Source organism: Corythoichthys intestinalis, chromosome 5 (assembly GCF_030265065.1).
Source record: "Corythoichthys intestinalis isolate RoL2023-P3 chromosome 5, ASM3026506v1, whole genome shotgun sequence".
Classification (NCBI taxonomy): Eukaryota; Metazoa; Chordata; class Actinopteri; order Syngnathiformes; family Syngnathidae; genus Corythoichthys; species Corythoichthys intestinalis.
This window is the reverse complement of record NC_080399.1, coordinates 23,747,965-23,760,696: the sequence shown is the minus strand read 5'-3', so window position 1 is coordinate 23,760,696 and position 12,732 is coordinate 23,747,965. Positions and strand designations below refer to the sequence as shown.

The 12,732-nt window shown below is 37.8% G+C and overlaps 1 protein-coding gene across 4 annotated transcripts in view; it reads left to right on the top strand.

The window, feature by feature from the left end:
- The window catches only part of scaper (S-phase cyclin A-associated protein in the ER), a 137,286-nt gene that overhangs the window by 25,960 nt on the left and 98,594 nt on the right, over positions 1-12,732 (top strand). For 2 of the 4 annotated variants that reach the window (XM_057835803.1, XM_057835799.1), the window contains exon 1: positions 615-932. The exons of 1 other annotated variant lie outside the window; for it this stretch is intronic. In XM_057835803.1, the coding sequence (XP_057691786.1) occupies positions 765-932 (168 nt within the window). In that variant the 5' untranslated portion in view covers positions 615-764. Of the gene's footprint in view, positions 1-614; positions 933-10,513; positions 10,895-12,732 lie in introns of those variants that run through there. One more of the 4 variants, XM_057835800.1, reaches the window with a different exon arrangement.

The window sequence follows — 12,732 nt, the reverse complement described above, 5'->3', positions numbered from 1 at the left end:
ATAGACTTCAAAAAGACCCATACGTCGTAGTATAATAGGCCACGTCGTAGTCACAAACGGACGTTTCAAATCTTTCAAACTGTGTAAAACCACGAAATAGTCTAAATTAATAATATTCCAAGACAAAAGTCACATTTAAATGTTTTCATTTCAGCGTTATCTGGTATTAGGGATTCGAGCACGATTGTAAACATGGAGATAATTGTAAGTATAATTAATTTATTGACACGCAGTAGTCTAAATTATAATTGGTCTTCGTTTAATACGTTGATTTAAAGCAAGTAGAATATTGATGTCGAGGACTGCCAGGTGCTGCCTAATTCCAAAAACGTAATTCGGAATTAATGTCAAGAATTATATTTTCTTCCAAAACAATTTAATTCCAATTTCCTGGAACGTTGCATCATGATGATTACACCTTTATTTTGAAGGTAAATTAACTGGCTCTTATTGCAAGTGCCCGCTCAATAAATGGTTGCCATGGTAGAGATGTGCTATCACGCCCCTCGCAAATAAACCCCGCCTTCTGACCTCGAATTATCCTGCACTCGATTGGCTAACACGTCAGCCAATTTTATGGTAGCGTAATATGATTGGAGAATATTGGCGTCTATCCCAGACCTCGCAATGTCAACGGACTTCCGTTTTTAGGAGCTTAGCCTCGCTGTCATGTAACATGTTGTGCCAGCCACTCTGACAACGGGACAACTTTGTCAGTGGCCTTCCCATTTTTCGCCGACGGAGCTTTGAAACAGCGCGAATCGATGAACAAAGACGGCCGCCACGATGGACGTCGGCGCGGCGCCGGGCAGCACCGTCTCGGACCTCGAGTCGGGCACGGAGGTGACGGGAGGGAGAGGTCTGGCAGCAACAGCTCGGGGTCCTCACATGGAGGAGGCAAAAACAAAAACGCGTCAATTAATGCTCTCAAGGTACCTTGAATCTCATTACGTTCATTTTTCTCGTCGAAATTGAGGACCTAGTCATTAGCATTTTTTATTTGCCGCGTGGTTGGATTAATTGCTAGCTAGCAGCCACGATCAATTCCTACACACTCGGGATTGTGCCCTTACCTTTAGTGGGTGTGGTGTTTATAGCTCTCTTCTAAATACAGTACTGTACTTGTGCATCATGGCGAGCAGTCCCTTGTCCTGTAAAACCTGAAACTAGTACTAATAGTGGTGTAGATCGTTGTCATATACAGACTGGGTAAAGTGAAATGTGATTGGTTAAAACATAATCCTGGTGCGGCTGACTGCCAATATGTGTTTATGTTGTCCAGTTAGTGGACAGCCTGCGTATTTAAACTGTCTATACAAATTTCATAACGCTTCATCTCTATTCCGGTGTTTGAATTTGCATTTTTACTCTGCTACTTTTTGTCTTGCTGCACTAGAAGCATATCGTTTGCCATGATGAGTTGAGCTATGCTGTGTTTGTTGGGGATGGAGTTTTGCTCCTTTGAAAATCTGTTGCAACTTTTCCCCCATACTGGACCATTTTTACTCCCCGCCCCCATTACCCTATGTTCAGGTAGCCCCGGGTTACGAGCGAGTTGTGTTTCTACGCTGGCGACGTAACCCGAATTTCAGCGTAAATCTGAATTAACCCTTTAAGTACCCCAAAATACCACTTAAATCTTAAAATAACTATCTAAAAACATATATTATACGTCATTGAACTGTCCTCGCCAAGATGTTGGAGCTAAGTCCTAGTTAGACAGCGAGCTCAGCTCCAAAATGACTATATCAAACGTCCATGTGGTTTGCTGACTTTATTCAGCTGCTCATGACATCAACCATAGGCGTAGGTTTGCATAGTAGAGGCGTGCAAAATTTCCGATTCATAGATTATTCGCGATTCGGCCGTGGAAGTTGCGAAAACGATTCACAAACATCCAAATTCCGATTATTGAATTATACCAGGTGTAAAGCAGAAATAAAACGCAATGAGGAATGGAGAGTAAATATCTTGTTCAACTCATGCCGCTAGATAAAAAAAAACAAAAAAAAAACAATAATACATGACTGCGACCAGATAAAAAAAAAAAAAACAATAATACATGACTGCGACCGTCAGCCGCTACGAACAGCGCCCAGTTGCTAGTTGCTACAAACATACGGCAACATACGGCTATGGTAGATATCACATATGTCTAGAACTAGATGTGAAATGACAGACGACGGTCGTGTTAGATCATATACCAAGAACTAGATGCCAAATGACAGACTTTCCCGCGCTAGTAAACAGGCGCCATATTAAAGCAGTAGACTTCTCTCGAAGGCTTTGTGGTAGCGAACCTAATTACTTTTTATCTTAAGATTTTGCCGTTTTTTTTTTTTTTTTTTTTGACTTAAATCTATCTTTAAATGATGAAACAGTTTAAAAACTTTCACGTCGAAAGTAGACAGAAGGGAAATTATGGAATAACGTGAGCAATTTTAACAACTTTAACGGTTGATTCACAACATTAAATTAATTGAATGAAGTTTAAAGCTGCCGATACAGAATGGGGACTTGAGTATTTTATCTACTGTTTTTAACGGTTAACTATTTTTGAACAATTTTGGAACTAGTACAAAAAAATTAAAAGCGGGGGGGGGGGGGGGGTTGTGGTGCATCAATAATCGATTTATTATCGAATCAGAGCCTCTGAATTGTAATCGTAATCGAATCGTTAGGTGCCCAAAGATTCCCACCTCTAATAGGAACGGTAGGGACTTAACACTACCAACTTTCAGGATGCTCAAATTGTCCCCACAAACTTTTAAGCAACCTTATTTGCATTATATAATGACTTGAGTTATATAGGTTGTCTTCCCATGTGTTGTAAGGATAGAATTGACTCTACCATTATTAAGTGAATTACAGTACTTAAAAAATATGACTTACATTGCCCCCACACATAAATACAACATGCCGCCTCGTCTGCCCCCTTCAAAGACAATGGATATCAGAAGTTTTTTTCTGCCAGCAGCAGCCACTGTAAGTAATTTAAAATGTCAATGTTGTGTAGATGGGGAACACACATCAAATTTTGCTACTGAAAGTCATTGCTGTGCTTGTGGACAAAAGCAGTAGAGTTTTACCTGAAGGAAGGATCCTTTTTTTTTTTATTTTTTGTTATTCCCTGACTAAGAAGTTTTTTTTGTTGTATTTAATTTATTTAGACAAACATTTTGAGTGGTATTAAGACAAATGTTTATTTTTTTAATATATTTTTTTGCATTCCTGGATACTTAATAGATGATTAACAAGTTTGTATTTTTTGTGTATGTTAATATAATTTGTGTTCTAATAATGCAACTTAAATTTGCTAATAAAATCCAGACATTTATTGTGGATGTTTTCAACAATGTTTTTTTAGTAGTTTTTGAAAACAAAGGTTTGAATCGAACGGTGTATCACCTGAACCAATACATATGCACTGCAAAACCCCACCTCCTTAAAACTGAAAAAAAAAAAAAAAAAAAATCCCTTGTTTTCAGTGTAAATCTATTAGAAATTATGAAAGTGAAATTATCTGCCAGTCTGCCAGTGTTTCAAGTAAATATTACTCAGATTTCTTGAAATAAGAATAGCTCGCTGAAAATAAGCTTAACAGACATATTTTAAGCAAAATAGTCGTATATATAATCTTTTAAAAAATTGTCAGAAATGTTCTTAATTCAAGAAAATATATTGTTCAAAACATTATTTGAAAGCATTTTTTTCTTGATTCAGGTGAAAAATGACCTGCTTTTAGATGTATGGGCTTAATAAGAACAAATAGTAATATTTACTAAAAGTAAGTGGAAGAATCTGACGCATTAATCTGCTAACTAGCGTTTAACACACAAAGCAAGATGGAGAAAATTATTCAACTAGTTTTAAGAAAAATTATCAGATTAACAAGTTATACTGTAAATTTGCAGTGTGAAAGTAAGTATAAGTCAATACAGATTTATTTTGCATTAATCATTTAGCCTATCAATTAATTAGGTTCTTATTGGTGACAAATGTAGCCCTGACTGCCGTTTACCCAATCTGTTTGGTCTTATTAATGTCCCATCCGCTGCAAAAAGTTTACATGCAGGTTATGCTGTTCTATCGTCCCTACCAATGTTGAGACCAAACCTATGCTCTTGACATCAACACTTGCAGAATGAAAGTAAAATAAAAATGAAATAAATCAGTTTCATCTTCAATAATACCAATTCAAATTTGCGTTTATAACAAGCTGCTGATACAGCAATAAGTATACACACAAATGATTAGCATGTATCAGTTGGCATCCGCACATTGTCAAAAACAATCAAATCAACTTGCCCCAAGTATTCGACCACAAATGAAAACACACAAGGTGTTATATACATGTGTTGCCTCAGTGGATGCTTGACAAGCAGCGATGTGTGCGCAGGCTTGCAGATCTTTCCCCTCTCTCAGTTGGATGCGCGACTTCTTCGTGGAAGCAAATGGCTTTTCTTTGTGTTTGCGCAAATACATTCTTCTTCATGCGTACATACGCTCTTCTTCGTGTGCGCAAATATATTCTTCATGTGTACATGCGCTTACTCGTGTGCGGAAGTGCTACTTGCTGTATGCTTCCTGTGCCAAAATAAAAGCATGTCTCACAAAACAAAAGTCAACATTATTACTGAAAAAAAACAATCAGTGCAGAATCCGGCGTCGTAAAGTCGAAATCACGTAAGTGGGGTATTTCGTAACTAGGGTTGTTCCGATCATGTTTTTTTGCTCCCGATCGTTTTAGTTTGAGTATCTACCGATCCCGATATTTCCCGATCCGATTGCTTTTTTTTTGCTCCCGATTCAATTCCAATCATTCCCGATAATTTTTCCCGATCATATACATTTTGGCAATGCATTAAGAAAAAAAATGAATATAACTCTGACGAATATATACATTCAACATACAGTACATAAGTACTGTATTTGTTTATTATGACAGTAAATCCTCAAGATGGCATTTACATTATTAACATTCTTTCTGTGAGAGGGATCCACGGATATAAAGACTTGTGACTTTGTATATTGTGACTAAATATTGCCATCTAGTGTATTTGTTGAGCTTTCAGTAAATGATACTGTAGCCATGCCTAAATGCATGATGGGAAGTGGAACCATGACTGTGCGTAGTGCTACCAATTTATATATCTTCTCTGCATTGGGAAATAACATAAGGTGTTAAGAAAAAGATCAATTGCTACCTTGATTCCCCACATTGCTTCCCATGATATTTCTAATCGTCGGGAGAGGGATTGTAAGGCTTTAGCCAATTAGAAAAAAGGCTCCAAAGGCTGCCAAAATTCACTCTACTCATTTTGCGCTGCCTTTAATCTCTCTATATAGGTAAAACGGCGCCATTACAGTTTGAGCGCGACAATGCGTGAGTGGGTCGTGCAGCGCATGCATTAATTGTGTTAAATATTTTAATGTGATACATTTTTTAAAAAATTAATTACCGCCGCTATTGTGATAAATTTGATAACCTTAGCTTAAGCCCAAATTAAAGACTCTGGATGAGTGTAACATATTATGTCTGTAACGTTAAATACAATTAGAAAACGATTTAATTAAAATATATATATATATATATTCAAAAAATGCATGGCCGATATTTTTTTGCCGATTCCGATACTTTGAAAATGACGTGATCGGCTAGAGATGTCCCGATCGATCGGGATACCGATCGATCGGGACATCTCTAGTCGTAACCCAGGGACTACCTGGATGATGTGCTGCAAGACCTTTCCCACCCTAAAATTGTAACATAGTTGCCCCCTGTAAGTTCATTGTCAGTTTTATGGTGACGACTCACTAATTTTGAAAAGAGGAGTCATAGAAGGAATGTTGGAAGCTTCCACATGCCACATAAACTGTGTGGGTAGAATTGAAGTGTTCTGGCCTACAGGCCTTGAGTTTTGACACCTGTGTGCTAGACCTCAGGATCATGATCATTAGTATAGTCATTTCGTAAAAGACTATTTAGTACCTGCGCACTCATGAGATACTAATCACCGGGTACATGTTAAGATATGTCTGAGTATATTTGTTGTTTTATGGATAATAGTGGGTGGGTTGTTTTGAGATATTTCAAATTATATACAGTGAGCACACACAGCAGAAATTTTCCAGAGGTCACTTGAAGTAAATTTTTCTTAGTGCAGCACGGTGGACTGGCTGGTAGAATATCTAGATCAGGGGTGTCAAACCGGTCCTCAAAGGGCCGCAGTAGGTGCTGGATCTTATTCCAACCAAACGAGATGAATACCTTTTCACCAATCTGATGTTTTACAAGTTTAATCAGTTCATTGCAGTCTGGTGCTGCTTGTTTTAGCAGAAACCTCATTGGTTGAACTGTCTGTGCTGCAAAGACCAGGACCCACTGCGGCCCTTTGTGGAATTGGTTTGACACCCGTCATCTAGATATTACAGCGCTTAGGTTTAAAGTAGGGATGTCCAGATCACATATTTTTGCACCCAAATCTGAGTCAGAGTCACCTGATTTTGAGAATGTGCAGATACAGAGTCCCGATCTGATACCGAAAAAAAAAAAAATAATAATTACATTAATTTAATTAATTACAGCACTTCCTCTTCCGCTTATTCCGGGAGTGTTGTGGAGTATAACATGTATATATTATCGTATCTTTTGGCAATGCCATTGTATTTCTGGATTATGTTGTTACTTTTTAGCCCTCCCAAAAGAAAAAAAAATTTAACTAAAAATCCGATCTTTTTTTACCCGATTCCTCTAGAAAATGGCGAGATTGGCCCGATTTCCGATCACGTGATTTGATCGGGGACATCCCTCATTTAAAGTCAGACTCTGAGTTTAAGCCTTGTGCGTGGACTTTGCGTGTTCTCTCCAGATTCAGCAGTGATCATCAGTGTTGTTACTTGTGAATAACGGCATTAGAGTAATACAGCGTTACTAACGGCGTTATTTTTGTCAGCAGTGAGTAATCAAATTAATAACTTTTCCCATCTTTGCAACACCGTTACCGTTACTGAGGATGTGAAGGTGTGCGTTACTACAATTTGGTTGAATGATGAGAGATGTCCGAGAGACATGGAGAGAGCAGAGCGGGAGGGGGGAAGGGAGTTGTGATGCTGTTGGAAACGCGATGCTAGGTGGCTCGGAACATTAGCATAGCATTCACTTTCTCGCTAGCATTAGCATTTAATGTGGTGAGCGTCATCTGAAACTCATGGGCAACTTTTTTTTTTTTTTTTATAAATACAGTTCGTGGCGTTCAGGTGAGTACAATTACCGTATTTTTCTGACTATAAGTCGCAGTTTTTTTCATAGGTGCGACTTAAACTCTGGAGCGACTTATGTGTGAAATTATTAGCACATTATTATATCATTTCACATGTTATTTTGGTGTTTTGGAGTGACACTGATGGTTTGGTAAACTTGTTAGCATGTTCTTTACGCTATAGTTATCGGAATAACTCTTCATAGCTATGTTACGTTAACATACCGGCCACATTCGCATTTCGTTGTTCATGCATCAAGTAACGTTATAATACTGTACACTTATTTAGCATGTTGTTCTCTATTATATTTCTATTTTAAATTGCCTTTCAAGATGACATATCTATTCAACTTGTTGGATTTTATCAAGTAAATTTCCCCCAAAAATGCGACTTATACTCCGGTGTGACTTATGTGGTTTTTCTCCTCTTCATTGCACATTTTTGGGCTGGTGCGACTCAGGTGTGACTTATAGTCCGAAAAATCCGGTAATTGTAAATAATGGACTTTTTTCCTGTTGAGTATGCATTGTCATCACAAAGTGGGCGTTGTCGTTATAGATGCTACGATATAATAATAATTTGTTTTTGTTTTTTATTACTAAAAATTGTCACTTGCCCTAAACTTTTCTTGAATGACGTATCCATATATCTGGTGTTATTTATTTATTTATTCTTTTTAAGTCAAAACATTTAGAGCAAATATAGAAGAGGGAAGAGATTCAGAGCATCACCTGAATAATGAAAAATGTATCTGTATATATTAGGGGTGTGTCGGTACACACAAGTCACGGTTCAGTACGAGTACGTACCTCGTTACGGGGGTCACGGTTTGGTGCGGGTTCAGTACAACAGGAAAAACAAATAAGCTATTTGAAAGCTAAAGTTTGTATACCATTACACTCTTATATAAGTGAAATTTAAGAAAATGTAAAAAAGGGGGGTGACCAATGTTTTTTTTTTATTTTTTTATTTTTTTTTTTAATAAATATAAAAAGTTGACTTGCGGTTTTTTGGGATGAAAAAGACTGTTCAATTCAATCAGTTAATATAAACATATTTGATGTGAAAGACGTTATAGAATGGATCATGTAATAATGTCTAGAACATGAAAAGTAACGTCAGTTACTTTGCCAAGTAACTAATTACTCTTACGTTGAGGTAATGAGTTACTAACTCAATCACTTTTTGGGAGAAGTCATTTTTAACTAACTAATTACTTTTTTATAGTAAGATTAACAACACTGGCCGTGACAAAGAAGGGAAGTGAAATAGAAAAAAATAAATGGCAGCATCCTGTTTTAATATTGGTTGAAAAGGAACAAGCACACAGATCATAGTCAACAGACAGTCATAGCCAACAAATGCAAATACCATGACAAGCAATGAGCAAACAAAGCAAAATATAAACAAAGGTTCGTGCTGTTAGCGGGAACACTTAGCAAAGGCTGGTTTTGTACTGTGTCATAGTTGACACAATTTTCTTTCATACCTTTTAACCATGTTTACACATTTTCATTTCATGTTATTCATGATGTTGAAGAGAGCTGACATTCTACAGTGTTCATCTTGTTGAGTGTTGTGTGGAACTGGAGTCTATCCCAATTGACTTTTAGGATTTTCACATGTAAAATTGTAAGTGGGGTGAAAGTTGTAATGTATTAATAAGTTATTGATCAATTAATATTATTAACTAATTCACTCCCAGCCATTTTCACCGGAGCAAGGCCCTTTGCTCCCGGCCGTTTTACTGGATTTAGACTGATTTTGCGAGGCCCGCAGAAAATTCTGTTCTATTGCTATATAAACATGGAACCCACCAAAAGAAAGATTACTCTTTTTTTTTTTCAGCAGAAAAAAGTTACTTCATATCTTTTTCCATTCTTCCATTCTCAGCATTAGAAAATAGCTTAGTTTGAGCAATTTTCCAGTTTCTGAAGAAAAAACAGAAATTGAGCTTTTTGTAAAAGCATACATTTCAAACATAACTTTGACTTTAACACAGCTATTTTTCGCTTTTGTAACATCCCAAACATCTGAATAATGTTTTCCTTCTACAAAACAACATAACAACAAGACAAATAGAGCTTTGGATCGCAAGGTAACAATTTATTTACACATAACTATTGAACTGTTGAACTATTTGCGCACATAACATCGGGGAAGGCTCTCGGCTTCTCCCGGTTGAATGAGGTGGCTCCCAGTAATCTGATGAGTCCGGATCAAGATCAGTCTCACTTTTTTCATCATCTTCATCGTTGGTTTCAACCTCGGGCTCAGGAGTAACACAACGTGAGCTCCGCAGAAAGCGTGTGGAACCTGACGCTGTTGTGGCCATCACAGTCTGTCTCATCAAGATAGATTTTTTTTTTAATCCTTCTTTGACGATGGTTTCGTTTTCTTTTTAAAACACTCCTCCAGTGTCGTTTGCCTTTTTTTCCCCCTATCGTTCTCCACATTTTTCTCACGCGTCTTCACAAGATCCCTCCAACTTCAGTTTCCTGACTATTTTCCTTTACTTCCTTTCTTGGCCCGAGTTGAGTTCTTACAATATGCGCTACTGCCCTCCAGTGGCCAGTTTTCTTGCTTTAAAATGAGTTTTGAGCATTGTGCATTGCAGTTTAGGTGCAACAGAACCTAGAGATGCCTCTGGTTAAAAAAACATAAAAGACGTATGAATATGTTTTTGGGACACTGAAACAATTAGTAACGTATTTATACGTTTTTTGGAGCAAATGAGTTAAGTGTCTGCTTGAAAAAAAAATTAACTAAGGAATGTGCGTAGCAATAGCATAACATGACATGACGTCAACAAATTGCTGGGGCTTTATTCTTCTTTAAAGTGGTAACTGTAGCTCAAAATATTGTTTCTTTATAAGGCACTACTAGTGCTGTGCCTTTTTCTAGTATGAATGAGATTAATTTACCTAATAAATAATGCAAACCCTTGCAATTATTTGGATGACAATCCCACCAAATTTAAGATGGAAGATAAAGCACAGCTTGTTCATATAATTTAAAACTTAAAAAGACAAGAATTTTGTAAATGCAGTATTTATGGACCTGACTGCATTTTTCATACAGTTAACCAGTTAAAAAATACCCCATGAGTATGATTCATCATATGCAGACTCCGGTCACATTCTGAACGTCACACTTATGTTGCTAATACGAATGCGCAGTTAGAAGCACACACTGTCCCTTCGCCTGCAGCTACACTCTCATCACTGGCAGCACAGGTTGGGGGGGCTGTGTGCATGACTGCGCAGAGTTGTGGCAGAAGGAGAGTGCGAGAAAGAGAGTGTTGACTCCGATGAAGAGTGCAGAAGCTCCAAATCCACCAACAAGCGCCTTGCAATGTGCTGATGGACAGCAGCAGCCAGCGAGTTCCTGCCTAACTCCGCAGAGGGGCGACTCTTTAGTCTTCTCTGAGAAGAGTTGAACTAGCGGTGCAAGTTGCTATGACATTGTGGGGCGAGCACTGGGAGTCTATTTTAGTCCTCCTGTCAGATGGCCACGGCCTTTAGTCCAAGTGGCGCTGCTGGAGAGGGTGAACTGGGCGCCTGAAGTGGGAAGCAACAGCATGTCAAAGCTGGACGAGGACCAAGAAGCAGTTTCTGTGCTCTTCTATTCTGTACGTATTTCATATTTTGCTCTTCTCTTAAATAGACTTGCTCCTGTTTTTTTGTTTGCTGGGACTGAAAGTGAAACCTTACACTTGCTCCTTACTCTGTTCGGCAAAAGGAGTCTGTGCACTTTACGATGTGGTTCAGAATATTGAGGGTTCTCTGCTAATTAGGTTGGTACAAGCAATAAGGAATAAGTGCGATTTTCTTATCTCTGTTCTTCTCACTTGAGAAAATAAGCGCACAGACCACTTGACTTGAAGAATTTTGCGCACCAAAAGTAGGTCATCTGGGTATCTCCCTTGGGGACATTAACTAGTATCAGGACCAATGCACTGTGCATGCTGGCTCTGCATGATGTGACACGGGTCCACATTTTCAATTACACCTCATGAATAACTCTTTAAACGGGTCTTGGCGTGTCATTTTCACAACACACAATCTATTGTTGTCTTTCTTTTTAACAAAACCCATATTGCACACCATCTCTAGCTAATGACAAGATAGCTGGAGACAGAATTTCGATCCAATAAGTTGTGAGCAACAAAAGGTGTTGTTTTCAGATTCAATTTGAAAAGAGAACAACACAAAACAGCACTCTATAGTCGTATTCAACTCTGCTTGCATCACATCAGTTATTTAATAATGTAGAGGAGGTAGAGACCATTATACTGAGAGCAGGAACTCTGCGAATGGAAGATTGTGACTATGAATACTAGAATAAAGCAGTCTATTAAGAATAGAGCACTTCGAATTCTCTTTAGCATACTTTATTGTTTTCTTTAAATGCTTATTTTCTGTCAGGCAAGGATGCTTAGAGATTCCACTGTGACATTTTATTACAGTCTGGTCTTGTGGTACAAAAGACAAATATGTGATGAGTTACATACAGTATTTCACTTGCCTTGAGCATGTAGTCACTGATGCATACTCAATGTGTAGGTCAGCCATGATGCATGTTAGGATGCAAAACGGGTTGATTCAAGCCTGTAGCTTTTTCTTACTGCTGTCTTGCGTCCATGGTACACTTGACTCCAGCTCTCACCAATAAGTTACATCATTGTTACCGTGTAACATAATGAAGTTGAACAGCTTTGAGGCATATAGTGAAACATCTGTGGATCTAATAGCTTGTTGTCTTCAGTGCTGAAATAATTTTACTGTCTTTACAACTAGACCTTTTGATTTGTGAAATTCTCATGTGCAGACATTGGCGCTTTAGTACACCACATTTTAGCACTGTACTATTTGGGTAGCCATAGCAACAATAACCTTACATCAGACTGCCAAAAGCAAAGCTACGCACACCAATCACTTAATTCAATATGACTAATGAGATTCAATTCAGTATCTGTTGAACTACACTCAATCAAGGAATACGCGGTTAAAATTGTTACTGTATTTGCTTGCATGACAGTGTCTTGCATGCATGCAAATGCATGAATGTATGTGACATTATGCACTGAAGACTCATACACATGCAGTATTTAAGACCTGCAGACCTGCTTTTTATTATATATATTTTTTATTTTTTAAAAACAAAATGTTGATTTAAATTCTTATCAAATTATATTTAAATCCTAGGGATCGCACTCTGAATTCTCCCTCGAAAAGGCTCCAACTCTGTAATCCAGTTTGAATGGATGGATAGTTTTATCTGGAAGAGAGTCCTCGTATGAAGCGTTTTTTCATAAGGCGCTTTTTCCTTCAGCCTCTTAGCATTGGATAACAGTTTGAAGGTTGCAGTGTGCTTTAACTGTAATCTTGACAGTTTCATGTCAAGATACGGGATATTGGTGAAAGTTGCAGTGTGGATTTTGATTTTGGTTAAACAAAACATTCATCC